Below are 23,284 nucleotides of genomic sequence, written 5' to 3'. Positions count from 1 at the left end.
AGATATAGCCAACACATTATCTCTATTCTCTCATATATAAACAGCAATGCTAGGGAAACTCTTTTTCTAACATACTCTATTTCAATAACCAAAAAAAAAAAAAAACTCTGCAATTTGTGAGACATTTATATGTAATCCTATTCTCCATTTTCTGAAACACTCCCAAAAGTGATGGAGTTGGAACTCAGTCATAAGAGAGAATGTTGTGGATGTGTCTAACGTGCATGTAAATGCAAACCCACGCGGTTGGATACAACATTCGAAATAAAAAATTTATTTTGTAAGTTAAGTTAAGAAATATTAGATTTAATGTATGAAAGTTTATCATAGTATAATCGATTTTGAAAGTTCAATTTATCAAATATTAATAAGTATTTTATTTTGTTTAAGCTCGTACCATAATTTGATTAATTTTTTAAACATTTTATTTCATTTGAGTTAGGATATCTACAATATAATTTATCATAAATTGTTGTGAGTTCATTTATTTTTTATAATTTAATGTATTTAAAAAAAAATTTACATGTTAAAATTTATGTGAAAGTTGTTAATTTTCATTGGAGTTTATTTTGAATTCACCCTTCTCATTGATTTGTCAAATTATTAATAAATAAACAATAGAATATTCAATAAAACCAAGTTATTAATAAATAAACATCAGAGTATTCAATAAAACTAAGGGAAAAAGGTTCATACACTAACCGTGTAAAATTATTTTACACTGTCAATCAATCACTATCAGGATAAAACACACTTTAAATTAAAAGTTTTTTTAATGACAAAGCACTTTATTAGTTTTTTATTGGATGACCGTGTAAAATAATTTTACACTGTCAGTGTATATAAATTAAACTCTAAAACTAAAACCTTCTATCTATGTATCTGTTCAAATGATTAAAAAATTCAATCATAAAACTTTAATCAATATTCTTTTATAGGAAAATTGTTAAGTCTCAAGTCACACTGTTATTTAAAAAAAAATTATGTGATATAATTGATTGATAAATCTCAATTAAATGACAGTATAAAATTATCGATACACTACCTTTAACCTCTAAATATACTTACGTGTTCAAATGATTAAAATATTCAATCATAAAACTTTAATCAATATTCTTTTATCTACTTAAGAATAATCTTGTAATAATATTTTTAAATATTCTTGTTATTCACCTATCATTCTCAATCCAATAAATTATTATTATCATTATCACTTGAAGTGATCCTTTATATTAAAAAAATAGAAAATATTAACATGTGTTGTGAGAGTTTCTAATGAAACAGGAAAAAAAAGAAAAATAATGTAAGTTTGTAGTGAGAGAATCCATAATGCTCAAATACTAAAATCATGTTATAATAAAACCGGTTGAATTTGGTGAAAAAACATGTAAAAACAAAAAAAAAAAAAAAAAAAAAAAAAAAACGGTTGAAATAAGTTTTTAAAAAAGGAAAAAGTAAAAAATGCCATGGTGGCTTCTTTTGATGAATTGGCAACATCCCATTAGTTGTGTGACGAATTCCCAACAAAAACACAGTTTAAGGTTACACACCCAGAAAGAAACCAACTAACCTCCGAAGAACAAAAACAAACACAACCATGGGAGCACGAAAGAGACTCATCACTACCCCTGAACCCTCTTCCGATCCCAAACAAACCACACTCCCCAAACCCCAACAACAACAAATCGACCCTCCAATTGCACCTCCCAAATGGGGTTTCCTCCTCAAACTATCTCTCTTTTCCATCCCGTACTTCTATCTCATTTTCTTCCATTTCACCATCGATTCCCACCTTCGAAGATCCATCATCATCAATGCTGGACTCAGTCTCTCCGCTTTCTTTGCTACAGTTAGAATGATCCCTGTTGCTTCTAGATATGTTCTCAAACGGAATCTCTTTGGATTTGATATTAACAAGAAGGGTACTCCTCAGGGAAATATTAAAGTGTGAGTCTTTCTACAATTTTACGTTTTGTTTATTTTGATTTTAAAATCTGGGTTTTTCTTTTCTTTTCATAATCATGTGTTTGCTTTGCTGTGTTTTGTTTTTGCTATCAATGTATTGAGAATTCTGCATTTTGGTTGGATTTACTTGTGATTCAGTAAAGTTGATTTCTGGTTTAGACAATAGCCCTGTCTGCCACATCATGCTCCATGTACTCAAATAGAAAGTAGATACTACAAGACAATCTAGAAATAATTAAACCCTCCAGATTAATGATATTTGGATGATCAAGTCTTCTAAGAATCACAATTTCTCTTGCCAAAAACCTCATACTTTCTGGCTCAAAATTGTCGAATCTCACCATCTTTAAAGCCGCTATCCTCCCACTCTCAATCTCTTTCGATCTGAAAAACACTCCTACGTGGAACAAAAACTATTTAATGTTTCATTTTCCTAGACCTCTTTGTTTCTCCATTTTCCAATTAGTTTAATTTCGTTGTATAGCAAGTAGAACAACATTTTCCAATTAGTTTAATTTCGTTGTATAGCAAGTAGAACAAGTTTAAACTATCTTAGGAAGTAGTGCTAGCTTAAATGCTCCCTTGTGAATTGCACCTTTCATTTGCTATCATTATAGTTACCAATTACCATGTATATGAATTAAGAAAGCATGTTGTTGGGTTCTAAGTAATTCAAGCACATTTAGAAAAATTATCTCTGTTTTTCCCTTAGTGTCAGAGCCTCTCGTTCAAGATCCGTTGAGACAATTTTTTTAATGTGCTTGAATCGCTCAACACCCAACAACGTGCTTACAAGGGAGTATTTAAGATAGCATTACTTCCTAAGATACATTTATCCGGTTCTACTTGCTATACAATGAATTTAAACTAATTAGTAACTGGAGGATTAAAGAGGTCTTGGAAAGTGAAACATAAATGAATTTTTGTTTTTAACACTCCCCTAAAGCTGGTGATATCCGGATAGAGTTAAATTAGAGTATCAAAATTTCTCACGTTTACTCTTGTCAATTTAGGATGCAGTACTGATAGTGTGAATCTAGAGTATGCTCATCCTCTGCAAGAGGTTATGCGGGTTTTACATGATTATAGGTTTTAGATGATGATTATAGTGGTATCTCTTTCCCCCGATTAGTTTCTGTAATTTCTATAATCTCTTCCCCTCTTTGATTAAAAAAAAGTTTTAATTGAAGAGGGTAAGCGAAACATTATTAATCTTCATTAGTGAAGGTTATGGAATTGCTGCTAAAACGTTAAATTAGAAAACAAAACTCTAGTTTGGTTTTATTTATTTGGTTTATGCATGTCATGCATGCATAGGAAGAAGTAGAATTCTATTCGGCTAAATAAATTTTTGGTTCTATGTTTTGACTGCGGTACATTTTCCTCTGCAGACCTGAATCATTGGGTATAGTTGTTGGTATTGTCTTCTTGGTTGTGACAATCTTATTTCAGTATTTCAACTTCACAGCAGATTCAAATGTAAGTATATAATTGTAACTTACAAGTATGTTAATCTGACTACACAGTATCATAGTTTTAAATTGTGGTTGTGCTTATGCTGCAAACTTTTATAGTGCCGCAAAATGCGGCGGATACGGTCAAAGTTGAGGTTGTGATGCCATTACAGAGGCCTCAAAATTATTTATTTGTATTCCGCTTGCAATTGCAGTTAAATACCACAATTTAAAGCCATGCTCAATACCATACTAACATCTTTGGAATGATATCAATCAAATAATTGAGCATTTAAATATATCACCAACTATGATTTTTCAGTGGCTTGTTGAGTACAATGCTGCTTTAGCATGCATCTGTTTCATGACATTGCTTGGATTCGTCGATGATGTCCTTGATGTCCCTTGGAGAGTGTGAGTATACAAAGTTTTCATTATTTTCCTCCAAAATTTGTTTATGCCAACTAATGTTAGAATAGTTTCTCTTTTGATTTTATGTCAATGTAAAAGAACAGAAAATTACTACTACCATCAATTGCCGCACTTCCTTTGTTAATGGCATATGCTGGACACACAACTATAATTATACCAAAACCACTTGTACCACACATTGGCATAGAGATTTTGGATCTTGGTAAGCTTTCAATACCTTTACGCAAATGACACCTGAAAAAAAATACTATTCACGGTAAAATCTCACTATCTCGACGTTTTCTAATGACACACAGGATGGATATATAAACTATACATGGGGCTATTGGCTGTTTTCTGCACAAATTCGATCAATATACATGCTGGATTAAACGGCCTTGAAGTTGGACAGACGGTGGTTATCACATATGCTGTAAGTCGAAAAGCTTGTAAAAGTAAATACAATATACTTTAGTCATACAAATGATTTGTACTGTGGATTTGCAGATTCTGATACACAATATTATGCAAATTGGAGCGTCAAAAGACCCTGAATATAAACTAGCACATGCATTCTCCATTTACTTAGTGCAGCCGTTGCTGGCTACCTCTTTGGCTTTACTTTCTTACAATTGGTATTGAATAGTTTATATCATTTTGTTTAAAACCTATTTTTCACATGACCGGGAGTAGTCTGTTAACAGCTATTGTTGTTCTCGTTCTAGGTATCCTTCTTCAGTTTTTGTTGGTGATACGTATACATACTTTGCTGGGATGACTATGGCTGTGGTTGGTATTTTAGGCCATTTTAGGTATACCCTTGCTTCATCTAACAAAAGTATTAATTTAGCTTTTTACTTTTATGTGTGTTTTCTATGCTTATCGAGTTAAAACTTGTGAATCAATTTTCTAATTTCTGGTTTCACATGGATTTTTCCATTTCACTTAGAGTAAGTACTTTTGCAGCATTTTATGCAAAAACCTACCACTTTAGCTGTATATGATAAATTGGTACACTGTTCCATTGGGATTTATGAGCCTGTATTACTATGATTAATGGTTGCCTAGTAATAATAGCTCATTTGATTTTTTTGTTTCAGCGAAACACTCTTGATTTTCTTCCTGCCTCAAGTTTTGAACTTTCTCTTGTCACTACCACAGGTTTGACTCAAACAGAATCTTTTTTTTGTAAATTAAAACTCTTTTGAATATATTGTCTGACAAAGAATTCATTTCCCTCCAGCTTTCTGGCTACATTCCATGTCCTCGCCATCGTCTTCCGAGGTAGGTGTTTATTTCATGCATCTTGCATGTACTTGTTGTTTAGTTGAAACCTCATGTGTGATCCACCAATTCATCCAGGTTTGACCCTCACACTGGACTACTGACCGGAACAAATGACGGAACACTTGTTAACTTCTTTTTAAGAAGTTTAGGGCCGAAATCCGAGAAAGCACTTTGTGTATATCTTCTTATTTTCCAGGTGATGATTCCCATCTCTTGTTTATTTATTGTTTACCATTTTGGTTTATCAATATGACTAATTTCTTAGCTGAACTCGGATTCTTTATTACATGTTTTGATCAGGGTATTGCATGCGGTTTCTGTTTCCTGCTGAGGTATTTCCTTGCTGGTTGGTACAAATGAAAAACCAAGCCTGATGAGAATCACCTGAGAGGCTGAATTGTTGTATAATCATTTTTGTAGAAAAAACATTTTTAGTGTAATTGGATATAGGAATTTCTTTTGCTACTTGAATGTTGCATGCCAAATATCAACTTCAACTAATACACACATGTCTGGAGATGTCAAATAACCTTACAGTTTATATTTCATCCCTTCACTACAAGTTAACTTCTATTTTATGTGATGATGACTCTTGTAATACGCCCTAATATTATTTACTTTATGGTTCATCGATGCATCGATGCAAAAAAAGGCACTTTAATCAGGTTTGGAAAACTTATCAAACTATTTACGATTTACTTAACAGCACAAGGTTCTTGATTTATTATACAATTTCAATATATTACACCAAGACTAAATACAACTAAAAATCTCATGAAAATTTTTTATAACAGATATATGTTTTACAAAATAGTTCAATCTATGTGCCGATTTTTAGCAAGTAATCCAAGTTTGTTTTACTGCTTCCAAGTTTGAGGACATTAGTTTTGAAGAAAATGAAAAGAGACAAATGTTCAATTGTTCCAACTATTTCAAAATATACGAGAACAGTTGAGATTTCTTCGCAATTTAATCAATATTATGTTGAGTTAGTGTATAAATTACCTTTCTACACCAACAAATGATAAAAACTTGTGTTTATGCAAGGGTTTTTTTTCTGAGACCAAAATATGAGGCATTGTCTTATATTAAAATTGTGATAGTGAGTTGATATTTTTGGGATGTTACAATACTTATTCTCAAGTCATATATGATAAATTATCCACTGGTGCATGCGTGCTTTTCATTTTGGATGTGGTCTTTAAGAAATTCAAACCAAATAATAGACAAGTACTGGATTGGTATACTGTAGTGTGTCACTAATGATCACATCAAACAAATGTTAGGCAAGTGAAATATGTATTTATATAAAATAAAAATAAACAAAGCAGAAGTACAGGATGCATGCAACATAAAAACAATAAATAAAAGACCAATTTACTAAGGCTGCATCAAGTGACAAAGAATATAGCATTATATCCGGTCTCAACCTATGTCACAAAATTGAATCAAACTCATGTGATACAACAAGCAATAACATATTTCCAATATCATAAACTACAAAATTATAATCATTCAAAATCCAAGCTAGGGAATCGAACTAAGCTTTTGTTTCTAACAAAAATGATAAACCTAATTCCTATCATCGGGGTCCTTATACAAATTGTATATCTCATCATCCAAAATAGCTTAGTCAACATCCATAGCTTGCTCACTAGTAGTGCCGCTAGACCACAGCTTTATGGTGCGATCATGGGAGACAGTAACTATATACCCACCATCTGCATAAAATAACAAGACATGCCAAAATCAGAACAATCCATTATACAACCAAGAATAATATTGACACAAACTAACCATGCTAATTGCCGAGTAATTAACAAATTACAGGATTATTGTATGAAGCTTTTATACTGTGTAACAAGAAACATGCTGCTTAATATTAAAGGCTCAATGTATCATCCTCCAGAAGGGATGAAGACCTTCGAAGCCACACAAATTTGCCCATAAGAAAAAAACAAGTCCCAAGCCAAACAGCCGATGACATAGTACATATGTTCATAATCTTGGCACATTAGCTGGGTTAGTTTCCTTTTGTAATGATAATGTTTCTAAAAATTCTCAAGGTTTGCATCTCCATACAAAACTCTAGGTTCAAGCTTATATGCCATATGGGAAGGTCATGTAAATTGAAAATAAAATCACAAACTTTCAGCATTTGATGAAATATTAAAAGTAAAGGAACAAAAAACCACCACTCTTGGTTTCCTTTCAATGTGAAAAGCAAGGAAACTAGGTTTTCATTTGAGTTTCAAACAATTTTACTTACATAAGTTTACATTGTGCACCTCATAAAAACTCTTTTGCACGCATCATTTGCATTGTTACTTAATCATAACAAACTATCATGAAATATTCATTAACATTTCAGACATCTAGACAACTTTTAATTTATCATTTATGATGGAGAACAGAGCATAGGTGCTGTCAAACAGACACATCAACCACAAAATGAAACAGTAACACAAATAAGCAAAATGGGTATTTCAATCAGTGCAACGAATATAATCCCTTTATAAGACAAAAATAAATTCTACCTCCAAGGACATCCAGAGAAGTAACTTTTGCTTCATGCCCTGATAGTGTCTTCACAGGCTTAAAGTCCCGGCCCGACCAAACCTGGAGTCAACGTATAAAATAAGTTTTCTGAAATGAAAGTAAAACACAAAATAATCTTGAAATTTATTTCCAAGAATACATTGTTATTTAAGGTAGAAACAAATAGGAGGTAAACCTTAGCTGTCATGTCATACGATGCAGTTACCAAAAAGTAACCCTCTTGTGGCTCGAATTTTACTTGCGATATTAAATTAGAGTGAGCAGGAATGGTGTACAAGGATTTCTTCTTCCTTAAATCCCAAATGCGACAAGTGTTATCTTCACCACCAGTGGCTAAATGATATCCATTAGGAGAAAAACTGACGCCAAGAACCTTCAAATGAAGTTAAAAAATGGTCAACCTGACAAAATTTGCATGTAAAAACAGATAGAAAGAAACGGATAGAAAGAGAAGGGGTGATCTTTGATTGCATACCGGTTTGACATGACCTTCTAGTGCAAGAACACTTCTTCCAGTTCGAAGGTCCCATACACGAGCAAGAGCATCCAGTCCACAAGACGCGGCTAACGATCCATCATGATGAAAAGCTAAATTATATACACTTCTACTATGGCCTTCTTGTAGAAGAAGCTCCTCTCCTGTTTCAATGTCCCATAATCTCCATGTCTTGTCAAAGCTAGCAGTGCCCAAGTATTTCCCTGATGGATGGAAGGCAATGCGTGCAAGACGATCAAGATGACCCTCAAATGTTCTCAAAAGAGATCCTTGATCATTCCAATACTTTGCTGTCCGGTCGGCAGAGGCAGTAGCTAAATGATTGTGCACAGGAGAATAAGCAACATCAGTAGCACGCTCGGTGTGCCCCTTGAAGGTAGAAACTTTTTTTACATTAGGCATGCTCCACAACTTGGAAGCCCCAGTTAGAGAACTAGAAAAGAAAAATGACATTAGAAGATTAGACAGACTATAATGGTTTCACAAGGTAAATAAGATGAAGAATTAAACCTTAAGCTGCCCAAATTGCAAAAAGAACATACCAAGTAGCAAGCCCTTTTCCATCCCGGGAGAACGAGCAACCTGTAAGTGGTCGATCATCTCCGATTTCACTGAATTCAAGATTCAAATTTGCAGCCTGCTTCAATGTCCAATCCATCTCCGCGTCCACATCTTCATCCGGATCATCTCTTCTTCTCTGGGCACGTTGAATACGCAATGCAGCCCTTACTAAAGAATATTTAGCAATATCAATCCTTGCATCGAGGAGAGACTTTGAGCCTTCAGTGTAAAAAGGATACTGCAGATCATCCTCAGCCTCATCTTTTGGAGCAGAAGTTGCGGCCTCTTCATCCTCAAGAGCTTTCGTTAGCTTCTCCAGCTGACCATCGGCATCCAGCTTGGCCATAATCATCCGCAACCTATCCCGTCTCTCCATCTCCCTCTCGCCAAAGAGAGTAATCGGCTCACCAAGATGTCGAAGACGGGCCCTCACTGCCATGTCATTCGTGGGAACAGCAAGAGCAGCAGCGCGTCTTCTCATCATGAGGTCTTGCATCGCTTTCTCCTGTCGCTCCCTCACCAGTCTACTCTCTTCTGATATCTCATACTCGCCAGTACCCTTATTTATTCTGGTATCTCCATCATCACCATCTGACTCAGAATCACTAGACCCAACGTCGCCATTTTGTGGCACTGGTGGTTTAATAACCGGTGGCCGGACTGGGAGTGGTGCCAGCGGCCGCACAAGAGAGGAAGGAACCACAGGAATTGGAGCAAGAGGAGGCACGACAGGAGAAATAACTGGTGGAATAACAGGTTGAGTTGGCTGGGGCAAAGTTGGTTGAGCAGAAGATACAGGGTTTTGTTCTTGAACATCAGAGCCAGGTATAGATGATTCACCAGTAACACTCAATGTTGAATTTTCCATCTCCACATCCATGATTCCTAGCCAATATACAAGTAATTAAAGAAAAGTTGAAAATTTTTAAAATCAAACAGTTGTATTTTCAACTAATCCACATTAAAATCCAACTCCAGTCATGTAAGCACATAAAACGCACTAACAATAAGCTATAGTGCACTAATTAAAAACAAAAAAATTACAAGTAGTAGTTAGTTTGCAATATGTTGAAACAACCACAGTATAAAAGCGAAAAAATGCATAAAGGAATGGAAAACCCTAAGTAGCATTGTGAAAAATCCAACTAGATGTACATCATAAATTACTATACACATTTCACGATTAAATATCAAATTAATGGATAAACTAAACTACACAATGACTGAAGTTTGTGAGAGCCATCTACCATCACTTTATGAGGGTAAAATATAAACTTATACTAATGACATAAAATTCTTAGTGATACTTAACACAGCTAGCTAGAGCAAGCACGTTTATTATCCTAACACAGCTAGCTAGAACAAGCAACTAACTCACATTATTTTCACATTTAGGGGCAAACAAGCACGAAGAACATTTATCGAACAGTTTACAGGCAATATATAAAAGTACACAAAAAAAAATTGAGAATGTTCACCTCAAACTAACTTCTAACTAGATTCTTCTGGTTTATTGTTCCTCCCCGATCAACCTTGAAAATCACTTGGTTATCTTCTAGCTATATCTTCTGTGTTGCGCATGAGCCTCGAGACATGGGGATTTTCTTCCCTCGAGAACGCTCAAGATCTGAGTCACCTGTTCACCGAATTCCTTTCCTCGTTTAATTTCTCTAGGTTGTGAATTTGTATTTGGGTAAGAACAAATGTTTTTCCCTCTTCAGTTAACTGAGTCTCACTCTCTGTGTCGTGAAGATGGAAAAGACAACGACAAATTTTTTTAATTTTTTTTCTTCAGCTGAGATTTTATTGGGCTTTGAAATTGGGCCTAATTTAAAACAAGAGTCTATTTTTACTTTTTTAGAGAATTTCTTAATGCACCCATGTTTTTCTAGTGCATTATGGGAAAATACATCTATACCTTCAAATTTCAGAGTTATATCTTTGGACGCATTAAAGTTCTACACATTACTAAACAAGACCTTGAATCAATAAAAGTAATTTATCAAAGATACATCTATGTAAGACATAATGGTATTGAAGATGAAGTAGCTAAAAATGTAGGGTTTGAGTTGTAGGGGCTGAAATAGAGATGAAAAAGGAGAAAAGAGTACCGAAGCTGAAAAGTTAACAATTACGTTTGAGTGTATTGAAGTTGAAAAGTTAGTAATTAAGTCATTACATAAGTTACTGTGGGTAAATGCCACGTGTAATTAAAAAAAATTACAAAATAAGACAACATGTATATGTCATGTCAATCATTTTGTTGATTTGGTTTAATGAAGGTCTAAAATCAAAGAATCTTGAAATATTAAGGATGAAATCTTGATTTGTTTATCGAAGTTATTTTCAAAGCTCGCTTATATGGCATTAAAAAATGACTATTAACCCATAAAATATTTTCCACCATCATTAACGAAATATAAACACAATATTTTAAATGTGAGAATTAACTAAATAAAATAAATATTGTACTAGTGATGAAGAGGGTGTGGTCCAGGTTAGTTTTACTGGGTACCTATTACGGGCACCACTATACTAGTCAAAAAATACATGTGTGCGTTCCCCTACAAGAACAGGAAGACTCAGAGGTCTTAGTAGGTATATTACGTTGTATGATGGTTAGGGTTTGCTGACAGCGGCGAGAAGCTCTGTATGGTGTTCTACGATTGTTTTAGAAGTTCTGCTCATGTGAGGCAAACGACTTTGTAGATGAATGATGGGCTTAGGCATAAGCTTCTAAGAGGGTATTGAGGTGAGTTAAGCGCTATGTTTTATGAGGGTGTGATGATCTACATGGTTTAAGATATGTCGTTTCTTCCTTTGAGAAGCATTATGTTTTATGGTGATTGTAGATGAATAATTAAACTATTCATAGGTCAGCCTACTAGGCTTAAAAGGCTTTTTGTATAGCTTGGAACCTAGTCTTTTTAGCTAAATAGACTTTTAAAAATGCAATAAACGTTTTTTATTTGAAAAAAACTTGGCTTGACCCGAACTTGTGTAGGTTACACCGTAATCCCCCATTAATTAGTTTGACATATTCTCACCCTTATTAGCAACTTTACCCATACTAATTGCCGATGACAAATTCGTAGGTCATCATTAAGGTGATATCATTCTAGTGTGAGGGTGCTTCTATTTAGGATGCTCGCAAATATATTATAATTTTATTTTATAGTGATGAAGAACTTTCATCGTGTGTATTTGTCATGTTAGTAGGAGAATCTAAAACTTGAATGAGATCTCTCACATCAACTTCAAGTTTATCTATTTTCTTTTTCAGCTACCGTTTTATTATTGATTAGTATGAGTATAATATTTATATAAAAAGAAAAAGACAAAATGAAGAATATTGGGAGTGGAGAATATGCAATGGTGACAATAGAGATAGAGATGACATAAATACGAAGAATATTTTTAAAAATTATTTATAATTATGGGTTAGATAGTTATCTTCCTTTTCTTTGTCTTTTATTACATATAAGATATAATATACTGCTAAAACAATTTAATAAAATTTTAATTAATGAATATTCAGGGCCGACCCTGGACCAGGGTAACCAGGCCCACAACTCAAGGCCTTTAAAAATACTGGGCCTCATTTTTGTGTATGGACTTTAAAAAATAAAAATAAACTAGTTGTATATTATATAGCGAGTTGCATTATGTGAAAGGGATTTAACTTTGTTGGAGCGGTTCAAAACCTACTCTTACAATACAGACAGAGCCAAATTCAATAACTATTTCTTTATAATGTAATTCTAAGTGTTGTTAATTATTATTTTAGTTTTATGTAATTTATTATTATTTTTATATAGAAAGATATAATATTTTGTGTTATTTTATAATCATATAAATTTTTTAATAAAATTAATATTACTTTTAATTAAATCATTATGTTTAAATATATATATAAATTAAATTAATAGACTTAAAAGATTTTTAAACAAGAGTTAGTCGAGTCTCCAGAGTATTTTTAAAGGTCTTATAATTATTTTAATTAGTTCGACTTTCTTTCATATTATTATATCAATTCAATAAAATATTGAAGCATTTAAAGGTCATTTTCATTATTTACCCTAGACCTCCAAAATATTATTTACCCTGTGAATATTCCTAGGAAGGAATATGCCATTGCATGGGCGTTCTCAAGATGCCATAGAATATATACATGAAGACATATCTTTTGCCGATGGTTATATTTTTAAGAAACAGTTTATTATAATTTTCATTTTGTTTAATATAAAATTAATATTTCTTAATTTACAGGAAATTCTATAAATTTGTTCAGATTTTTGCAAAGGTGATTTTTAAAACATTACATTTTCTTTTTGTTCGGTTCCTATCCTTTACTGTATGTGACTTTCCTCTTCTCTCCAAACTCACACTGTAGTTGCAGAATCCAAAAAATGCAGTGGTGCTTATAATGTACCAAAATATTTGAAGTGTTTTAGTTGAATCTGTTCCGTATCAATTTTCATCTTCATTCCTCACAACACGTGAATTAATATGGAAACTACCAGAACCCCATGGAAGACGGTTTTACCCTTACTGCTTATCTCTCTATTCTCCACAGTCCAGTCGTCATCCTGTCATCACAACCAGCCATCGAGGCAGGTTACGATGCGAGCAGGTGCACCGTTAAAGGTTGCACTGTTTGCGGACCTGCATTTCGGAGAAAACTCGTGGACGAATTGGGGACCACTTCAAGATGTAAACTCTATCCAGGTGATGAATAACGTGCTCGACGATGAAACTCCAGGTCAGAAGATGATCAACAATCAACATGATGTCTTATAGGTTTTATTTCTAGTTACTAGCTAGTGGTAGGTAGTGGTGTGATCTTCAAAGTAAATGATGTTAAACTGATTGTATGGCAGATTTTGTGATATATCTTGGAGATGTTGTTACGGCTAACAATATAATGATTGGAAATGCAAGTTTGTATTGGGATCAAGCTACCTCGCCGGCAAGAAATAGGGGTATACCGTGGGCAAGTGTATTTGGAAACCATGATGATGCTTCGTTTCAGTGGCCATTAGACTGGTTTTCTGCTCCTGGAATTCCTCCAATTCACTGTTCTCAATCCTCAGGTAATTTTTCTATGAATACATTTATTTGTAGATAGAATACTGACTATGTTGTAAGGAGAGTATATCAGATGGAGAGAAGTCAGATAACTAAAGATACCAGAAAGATTTAGGAAAACGATAAAAGAAACTATTTAAAAAGATCTCGAGATTAACGAATTGGATAGGAACATAGTATTGGATAAAATATTATGGTTGAATTTGATCCATTTACCCGATTTCACATAGTAAGATAAAGCTTGATTGTTGTTGTTCATAACTTTTCTTTAAATCATTTCTGAGTGTTAGTTGTCGCTTTTCTGTTGGATTGTAAAGGTTTCTTTGAATGTTATTGAATTTATTGTTTGAAACAACTTAATTATTTCCTAGTTCATTGACAAATTATATATCATCATCCCCATTTTGAGCTCCATAAGGCAATAACATAGAAGATGTAACTTGTAAGTATTGTTGGCAGACAAATATCCTTTGTAATTATCTCCAAAATTAAGCCTTTATGGAAGACTATTACTGGCTCAGTTGCAAATGATTGTCAAAGATATCAGATGAAGTCAGAGAGGTTGAAATGGTCTTATTTTGTGTTTGAATTTGTAGTCAATCGTTAAATGACACACACTTAATTTTATGTAAGTATAACTCCAGACAATTATAGCAGAGATAGTGGAGTTAGATGAGAATGAGCTTGGGAGACATTTAAGAAGTTAGACCTTGTTTGAGTAAACAATTTAATTAAACACTTTATAGCATATGTGTTTATCATACAAGTGTTTATGTATTAGTTATTTATATAACAAAAGATAAAATAAAACATGTTTTCATAAGCTATTTTGATAAGCTTATGGAAATAAGCTAAAAGCAACTTATAAAAATCTCATAGGCTATTTCCATAAGCTCTCCCAACAGTCTCACTAATGTTTATGCCAGTAGATAAGCCAATTAAGTCAATCCAAACATACTTTTAGTGGCAAACAAAATAAACAAAGGGTCAAGAATAGGAAGATTTATTCAGTGAAAGAGGCACTTAGTTGCTATCATTGTTCACTGCACCAATTTTCAAATATCGCGACATTTTGATTCCACTTTATTTTTTGTTTTAGTTCTTTTCAGATAGACTTCTTTAATACATTCTTCTGATTATCATTTTGGTTTCATTATCCATTATTTAAGTTTTATTCAACTTGTGCTTGTAGTCTCTCACACTCTTTTTCATGAGATCAAACATATTTGATAAATTTCAGGGGAAGAATGTAGCTTCAGAGGAACAGGAAGATTGGAGCTGATGAAAAATGAGATCAAGCACAATGCATCATTTTCTAGATATGGTCCAAAAAGCCTTTGGCCCAGTGTATCAAATTATGTCCTTCAGGTTTCTGCACCAGATGATTTGCAATCACCGGTGGCTTTCCTCTACTTCCTAGATTCTGGTGGTGGTTCTTATCCAGAAGTCATATCTAGTGGCCAGGCAGAATGGTTTCTGCAGAAAGCTAAAGAAATTAACCCTGACTCTAGGTAGACTAAGAAAGCATTACATAAAAATAAAACCTTACTCTCAAGATAAACATATCCATTATAAAGGAATCATTACATTTATATTCGATGAGAGTAATTTTCTTGAAAATAGTTGATCAAAGTTTCTTTCTTATTTTGTTCCCTTCATTTTTAGCATATTGCTAACAATATATTGTGTAAGGCAGGGTTCCTGAGATTATTTTCTGGCATATACCAAGTAAGGCCTATAAGGCTGTGGCTCCGAAGTTTGGCATACGAAAGCCTTGCGTTGGTTCTATCAACAAGGAAAAAGTTGCAGCTCAAGAAGCTGAAACGGGGATCATGGATCTTCTTGTGAAAAGAACCTCTGTCAAGGTAAGGCCAAAGCCACCATACTATATTTGTAAAATGATTATCAAAATATATCCATAAAATTATGTGTTCCTCTTGTTTGATTATTACTTAAGTTTGTGGCTGTTTTATTTTTAGATTTTGTGACAAAAGGTGTCAACGGGATAGGTTTATCAATTAAGGTGTTTCGTTTTTGTTAATGACAGGCAATATTTGTTGGACACAACCATGGATTGGATTGGTGCTGCCCATACAAGAAACTATGGTTATGCTATGCTAGGCACACTGGCTATGGAGGATATGGTGATTGGCGTAGAGGAGCTCGAATTTTAGAGATAACTCACAAGCCCTTTTCTCTACGATCTTGGATAAAGATGGAGGATGGCAATGTGCACAGTGAAGTTGTCTTGAGCTGAGACTTGAAAGTTAATTGCTGCAAGTTTAGCCAATGCCTATATAAGATCAATGACATATGCGTGAAACCTGGCAAAATACTTAGTTGCAAGTTGCAACTGTCATAACTTGACAATAATACAAGGGTGTCAAGAGCAAAAAGTTGTTGAGAATTGTAACTGATGAATGATTTTAGGATCGTGTTAGACTGTGGTCTATTAAAAAATTTATATAAAAATTGAGCAAAAAAACCCATTTTACTGGCCTTGGCAAAATTTTGGATGATATAGGATAGACTGGTTGTAAGTTGGAATCCTTACTCAAAAACTTGTTTGTTCAGTCAAATCCACATATGCCACCAGGTGTACTTATGGTGTAAGGAAATCCTTCTTTCTTGGTGATGTTTGTGTTGCGTGCTCTATTGCTTTTGCAACACTCTATTACTCTGGATTGAATCCTAATAGAGTTTTCTTCATGCTTCTCATGTGGATCTCTCAGCTCCTCACTTGGTGACCTAGCATCTTCTAGACTTGTTTCTTTAATTTGTCTCAATACAATATCATTCCCATTTAACACATTCTTGTTCTCAAGTTTGAAGCTTGGAAAGTTGACTCATATTCTCTAGTTCTTCCCACGTGGCATGCTATTGAACTAAATAAATGATTGAAATGTATAAAGATAAGGGAACATGCATTAGAGATTTATAGAGGTCCAACCTAACTATTTAATCTATTCATTTTTCTAAAAATTTCTTCTTGAGAGTTTCCACTATGATGTAAACTTTTCAAAGATTTTGCACACGAGTCTCCTTACAAACAGTTTGAAGTTTTACAATGGCTATCCTCCAAACCAAACACAAGTTTTAATAACGGCTACCCTCCAAACCAAACTAGAGATTTTGTACAAAGCTAAACCCAAACCAGATGAGAGCTTTTACACCAGTTGCAACTCATGAACCAAGTGGAGATTTTAATGAATAATCTCTCGATTCAAATGAGAGCTTCTACAACAGACTAAGCTCATGAACCAAACGTGATATTTTGACGGAAATCGTCACAAACCAAACAAAAGCTTTTTTATCTTGATTTATCTCAAAACCAAACACAAGATCTCACAAGAGATATTACAAAATTACCTCCATACCAGAAGCTAATATCTTACAGATAAATTTCACTCTCAAAGCACTAAGGCAAAAGTGAAGAAGAAATATAGAAAGAGAAGAGAGTGGAGAAAGATTATTCAAAATATATTTTTTGGTGTTGATGAAACGGGAAATGGACCATCTATTTATAAGACAAAGTGTGACTCAAAATGGAAAGAATCCATAAACTTTTTAATGCTCATAATTGATTATGCATATCAAATAACATATTGCGTGATTCAAATATGGAATGTTTTTAAATGGCGTTGTCACTAATTGATTATGTCTTTCTCTAATCGATTATTAGGGTTACAAAAATGATAATTGATTAACCCTAATGGGCTAATAATTATGCCATGTAAAAAACCCTTTCAATTGATTATAATGAGTCTCTAATCCACTAGTTAGGCATAGAATAGTTCCAGTAGTTTTAACAAAATCAGATGGGCTTTGCGATCATTTGAAAAGTATGTGTGATTTACCTTAGTAATCCAAGAGTTAATCTTATACCTTTGCATACACAGATCATTCAACACGGACAAGACGAACTTTCACGCTTCCTCTCTTTCACAACTTTGGTGATTCAAGATCTTTTGCTTGATACATCCACGATTCATCACTTCATCTAGGACTTGGCCTCTTCTATATATTGAGGCTTAAAAGCTCTTCTTGATAGGTACCATCATCAGAAAGATTGTTTGACTAAGATTATAAGGGATTCCACTGAATGTCTCTTGACTTTAGGTGTTGTCCATCATATATAAGCTTTGACATTTGATCTCCAAGCACCACAACTTGATCATCACATCAAATGAAGATTTCAGCTCTCATTATTATCATCATCAAAATCAAATAGGTCAACAATAGATTGTTGCATTTATTATATCGACAAGCACATAGATCCTAAAATATAATCTCATGTTCAAATTGTTTTAATAAACAATCTTGTTTCATCCTTTCGACTTTGAAAATTGTCTTCAAGCTAAAACTTGCTTCAACGCACATATAAATCAAACGTTGGAAGACATTATTAGGAGAAGAAAAATTCTTCCTAATAATCGCTTAAAAATATTCTTACTCTTGGATGTAACCGTTTAAAGATCACTCTTTACGTCCATTTAGAAGAGTTTGAAATTTCTGATGCAAGATAAAATTGAAAGCATTTTTATGACCTCTAATCTAGTTACATGTGCACATGTGTTATACAAATATATGCATTCATGTTTATAGTATCCTCTTGCAATAAGTCTTTCTTTACTTCTTAAAATATTGCCATTTTCATCTAGTTTGTTGCAAAAGACCCGCTTAGTTTCAATCACTACATTAGTCCTACATTTGGGAATAAGCTCTCAAGATTATTTCTCTCAAATTGATTTAACTCTTCTTTCATATCAAGAAATTAATGTTCATCAATGAGAGCTTCATTAACGTCCATTGGCTCAATTTGAGAAACAAAGGCCACAATATTATGTTTTGGATGTCCCCTCTTGTTAAGGAAGTGTCGTATGGTTACCCCATTTTAAATGTCCCATATTATGTTTAGGATGAGATGATCTCTTGTTGCTCTCTATTCTTTAAATAGTTTTTGATGATTATATTTATTTGTCTCATTGACTTGGTCTTTGTTTTTGTCTTCATTTTGAATTTTGTCATTGTCTTTATTTGAGTATTTGTTTGGTAAGAGATTTTTCTCTAGAATATTTACAAAATCAAAGATTTCTACCTCTAGATACTTGGGTTTAGTTTCATCAAATGTAACATGTATTTATTCTTTTACATAAATCGTTTGTTTTTTAGAAGTGAGAAATTTTTTACCACTAGTGGAATATCCTAGAAAGAGACCTTTATCAGCTTTGGCGTTGAATTTATCAAGGTTATCCGTCTCGTTATTATGGACAACACACTTGTATCCAAAGAGATGAAGATGATAAATCTTAGGCTTCCTTACTTTGTATATTTCATATGGAGTTAACTTTGGAATTGCCTTTCAAGACACAATTCATTGCATAGAAAGCGGTGCCGACTACATCAACTAAGAAATATTTAAGAAGGTTGGTTTCGTTGAACATCGTCCTTGCTAAGTCTCTAAAAGATCTATTTTCCGTTCCACAACCCTGCTTTATGGAGGATTTTATGGAGAAGACAATGTATGTTTTATGTCATTCTCAATACAATTTTTTTCAAATTCCACATTTTAAAATTCACCTCTATGATCACTTTGAATAATTTCCAAAAAAAACAAACACATCATTTTTATGAGATAGAAAAATTGTCCATGTATAGCGAGAATAATCATCTAGTATAACAATGACATAATAATTACCACCAAGAAGAAAAAAAAAATAAAACATCATTTGTGACATTCACAACCTATATGAAGAAAAAAAATTAAGAATTTTATATTATTATAAAAATTAGTTGATATATATTAGATATATTTTTAAAATATTTTTGCACATTTATTTTTAATGTATCCGATCAATCCACTCCGTTGTTTTTTAGTTTTGTTCAGTTTGGATTTTATCGAAAAAATATAAAAGATTCAATCCAAACCAATCCATATTTTTTTGATCGGTTTGGATATTATATTTTCTCAAAATTGAATCAAACTTGTCCGCGAACAACCCTAATAATAGGAGATGAGAATGGAAAAGTAAATATTACTTAATTACTTAAATGACATTTTTTTTAATGTAAATAATTTGTAATGAAATGACAATCTAAAGAGTTCATACAATTAATTTTTAAAGGATAGAATAATTCAAATTAAGTTTTCATTTTAAACTTTTAAAAATGTTTATTTATAAATTTCTTTTACATAAAAATAGATTATAATATAAAAATCATTTTTATAAAAAAACTGAAATAAACAGATCCTATATTTACTTTAGTAGAGATTTTTTTAAATATAATTATGATTTGATTGACCATACATTTTCATCTATTTTATTTTATGCATATACTTTAATTACATGAGGCAAATATGATTACCAAATCTATGATTATATCATGTTTGAGAAAGTAATAACCTACCAACCAAACTATGATCAGCATAGATTTATTATAGCCAAATGATCTTAATTTAGAGACCTCCATCTAACTTTACTACATACAAATAGTCTAAAATAAGTTGCAAGATATTATTGTTATTATGAAAAGATATATAATTGATGAACTTTAACTACGAACGAAGAATTGCATTTTAAAAAAGTAATGGTTCAGTTGAGAACTGTCCCGGTACAAAGAAACGCACAACTCAGCAGGTTACATAGATAAGCAAAAGTCACTTTGTTGTTGGGACATTAAAACAGCACAAAAGTCACTTTTTTTTCCTTTTTAATTTCATAGACAAATTGTGGAAAAGAAATAAAAAATGTTTGATTGAAATTTACTAGAGGGCACCAAAAACAGCTATAAAGTCACCTTATTAGTATCTCGTGTTTATGTATGGACCCCTATTAAGCAGGCTTGCGCTAAAATTCTAAAGTCCCGAGTCAAAAACATGCTAACATCAAGTACCACACAAAAATTGGGACCAAAATTTGCATATAGAAATCAACTACAATATGTATGTATGCTACTAAGAATATTGATAAAGTCAAAACATGTATGCCACCCAAAGATCTCTTCATTTGTCTATGAATAAATTTAATTGGCGTTGATAAATATTGCATTGAAAATATTTTATTTTGCATTGAAAATATTTCTATTTCTTAGTGCTATTTTTTACTTGAATGATGATTTTCTAATATTATCCGTGAATTTTAATTTAAAATTTCAATAATTTTGAAATATTATGGAATATTATGGATGTGACAAACTTTATGAATACAAATTAAAAATCCTATCTCTCTCATAAGTATTAGTATGACAGGGAAGTAGTTACAGAAACAAAACACACCACAAAACTTGAATAATTAAATTTTTTAAATATGTTTATTCTCTGATCTATAAAAAGAACAAATCTCTTTTGTTAATCCACACGGGGAATCGATCTCTTTGTATAGAGATCATAACCCAACTAAAAAAATCCATTAGGATAAAAAAAATCATAACAAATCTAAACTTCAGCAAATTAAATATTGATTTCAAAGCATATCTAATATTCAGCGACTTAAATCTTTTTGCATGCAGATTTTGTAATCAAATAATTATTTTCACACGAAATATTTTTAAAATAAATCATGTAGATTTTGAATGAAATAAATCTTTCTGAAATAAATTACGCATAACTGGAACATAATTCAAAATCAAAGAAAAATCTTTTCGAAAATATCGCCTAGTAGACAGTGGAGCCAAGATGTCCATATCCTTAATATATTAAAACACAATCCTATGTACCATTTTAAGCGCCTAAATTCAATCAATTTCCGCCTAAACCTATTTACTTAATATTTGCAATATTTTTTTTATCTTAACCACATCCTTAATATATTAAAACACAATACTATGTACTCCCTCTGGTCTCATTTATAAGCAAAAATTTAATTTTTAGATTCATTCAACAATCAATGTATTTAGTCTATTATTAGACTAAATACATTGATTGTTGAATGAATCTAAAAAATTAAATGTTTGCTTATAATTGAGACCGGAGGGAGTACCATTTTAAGCGCCTAAATATTTGCAATATCTTTTTTTATCTTAACCACATTTATTCAATAGAACAAAAATACGTTTGCTGTTCCAATATTTCCTTTTTTTCCTCAACCACTTATTCTCTTTCCAATAAATGTGAATATGTGATTTCATAATTAATTATTAATTATAATTATAAATTATAATAAATTGTCAACCATTCTCAATGAGCCATTCTATATTCTCTTTTTTATTTCAACTACTCACACTCCCATTCTATATTCTCTTTTTTATTTCAACTACTCACACTCCCATTCTATATTCCCTTTTTTATCTCAACTACTCACACTCCCATTCTATATTCCCTTTTTTTATCTCAATCATTTATACTCATTTTCTTTAACCCGGTTCACCTCCTAAAAAATTGACATATCAATTCATTATTATTAAATTGATTAATTGATTAGTAAATAAATTTTTCATCCCATTAAATTATAATAATTAAAAATCAATTTCATCAATTTAATTAATTATATTATTATTTTTATTTAATTAATCATTTATATTCTTTCTCTTTTTTATCTCAACCATTTATATTCCATTTATATTTTACAAATAGCTCAATATTTAAAATCACGATTTAATTTATATTCTATATTCTTTCTCTCAAATTATATTTTATAAATAACTGAATATTTAAAATCATTTAATTATTTTTAACAACATATTTAAAAAAAACTTTGATATTAAAAAATATTATATATTTAATGTATGTAACACTTTAAAATTTTGATATTCTTAACTTAATTATTTTTAAAAACATATTTAAAAAAAACTTTGATATTAAAAAATATTATATATTTAATGTAAGTAACACTTTAAATTTTTGATATTCTTAACTTAATTATTTTTAACAACATATTTAAAAAAAACTTTGATATTAAAAAATATTATATATTTAATGTAAGTAACAATTTAAAATTTAGATATTCTTAAAATTGTTGTATTAAAAATATGAAAATTTTAAAACGTTATTTTATCAAAAAAACTATCTAAATTAATTTATTATTTAATGGAGCCATTATATATTCCTTGTTTTATCTCAGCTACTTACACTCCCATTTTATATTTTCTTTTTTTTATCTCAACCACTTATACTCCTTTTCTTTAATCCACATTCACCTCAAAAACAATTTGACATTTCAATTCATTATTATTAAATTGATTAATTGATTAGTAAATAAATTTTTCATCACATTAAATTATAATAACTAAAAACTTATTTCATCAATTTAGTTTATCTATTTATTATATTATTATTTTTTATTATTCCCTTTTTTATCTCAATCATTTATATTCTTTCTCTTTTTATCTCAACCATTTATATTCTATTTATTATATTATTATTTTTTATTATTCCCTTTTTTTATCTCAACCATTTATATTCTTTATCTTTCAAATAAATGTGATTTAATTTATATTCTATATTCTTTCTCTCAAATTATATTTT

The 23,284-nt window shown here is 31.7% G+C and overlaps 3 protein-coding genes across 3 annotated transcripts; 2 read left to right on the top strand and 1 right to left on the bottom strand.

Annotated features, from left to right (window-relative positions):
- The first annotated feature begins 1,513 nt into the window (after positions 1–1,513).
- Positions 1,514–5,746, top strand: LOC131595564 (uncharacterized). The gene is made up of 11 exons (XM_058867932.1): positions 1,514–1,947; positions 3,357–3,444; positions 3,742–3,833; positions 3,935–4,053; positions 4,148–4,263; positions 4,338–4,465; positions 4,556–4,642; positions 4,931–4,991; positions 5,074–5,114; positions 5,193–5,313; positions 5,418–5,746. Exons 1-11 carry the CDS (start codon positions 1,598–1,600, stop codon positions 5,475–5,477), a joined length of 1,263 nt encoding a protein of 420 aa, XP_058723915.1. The 5' UTR covers positions 1,514–1,597; the 3' UTR covers positions 5,478–5,746.
- Positions 5,747–6,560: 814 nt separating this feature from the next.
- On the bottom strand, positions 6,561–10,498 carry LOC131595563 (U4/U6 small nuclear ribonucleoprotein PRP4-like protein). The gene is made up of 6 exons (XM_058867931.1): positions 10,212–10,498; positions 8,715–9,618; positions 8,152–8,605; positions 7,852–8,049; positions 7,655–7,736; positions 6,561–6,838 (listed from the first exon to the last, which is right to left on the bottom strand). Exons 2-6 carry the CDS (start codon positions 9,611–9,613, stop codon positions 6,747–6,749), a joined length of 1,725 nt encoding a protein of 574 aa, XP_058723914.1. The 5' UTR covers positions 9,614–9,618; positions 10,212–10,498; the 3' UTR covers positions 6,561–6,746.
- A 2,555-nt stretch (positions 10,499–13,053) lies between these two features.
- Positions 13,054–16,607, top strand: LOC131599995 (probable inactive purple acid phosphatase 16). The gene is made up of 5 exons (XM_058872226.1): positions 13,054–13,495; positions 13,614–13,826; positions 15,062–15,332; positions 15,518–15,686; positions 15,869–16,607. The coding sequence occupies exons 1-5, from the start codon at positions 13,243–13,245 to the stop codon at positions 16,076–16,078; spliced, it is 1,116 nt and encodes a 371-aa protein (XP_058728209.1). The 5' UTR covers positions 13,054–13,242; the 3' UTR covers positions 16,079–16,607.
- Positions 16,608–23,284: the final 6,677 nt, after the last annotated feature.

This window comes from Vicia villosa, linkage group LG4 (assembly GCF_029867415.1).
Source record: "Vicia villosa cultivar HV-30 ecotype Madison, WI linkage group LG4, Vvil1.0, whole genome shotgun sequence".
Taxonomy (NCBI): domain Eukaryota; kingdom Viridiplantae; phylum Streptophyta; class Magnoliopsida; order Fabales; family Fabaceae; genus Vicia; species Vicia villosa.
Note: the sequence above shows the minus strand (reverse complement) of the source record. Positions and strands in the feature narration are given on the sequence as shown.

Coding starts and splice junctions, on each gene's coding strand:
- LOC131595563 (XM_058867931.1), bottom strand. CDS start 9,613: ATGGATGTGGAGATGGAAAATTCAACATTGAGTGTTACTGGTGAATCA. Junction 8,050..8,151: donor TAGAAGGTCATGTCAAACCG/GTATGCAATCAA, acceptor CTTCATTTGAAG/GTTCTTGGCGTCAGTTTTTC. Junction 6,839..7,654: donor TTCTCTGGATGTCCTTGGAG/GTAGAATTTATT, acceptor TATTTTATGCAG/ATGGTGGGTATATAGTTACT.
- LOC131595564 (XM_058867932.1), top strand. CDS start 1,598: ATGGGAGCACGAAAGAGACTCATCACTACCCCTGAACCCTCTTCCGAT. Junction 4,264..4,337: donor CGGTGGTTATCACATATGCT/GTAAGTCGAAAA, acceptor GTGGATTTGCAG/ATTCTGATACACAATATTAT. Junction 4,992..5,073: donor TTCTCTTGTCACTACCACAG/GTTTGACTCAAA, acceptor ATTTCCCTCCAG/CTTTCTGGCTACATTCCATG.
- LOC131599995 (XM_058872226.1), top strand. CDS start 13,243: ATGGAAACTACCAGAACCCCATGGAAGACGGTTTTACCCTTACTGCTT. Junction 13,496..13,613: donor GCTCGACGATGAAACTCCAG/GTCAGAAGATGA, acceptor ATTGTATGGCAG/ATTTTGTGATATATCTTGGA. Junction 13,827..15,061: donor TCACTGTTCTCAATCCTCAG/GTAATTTTTCTA, acceptor GATAAATTTCAG/GGGAAGAATGTAGCTTCAGA.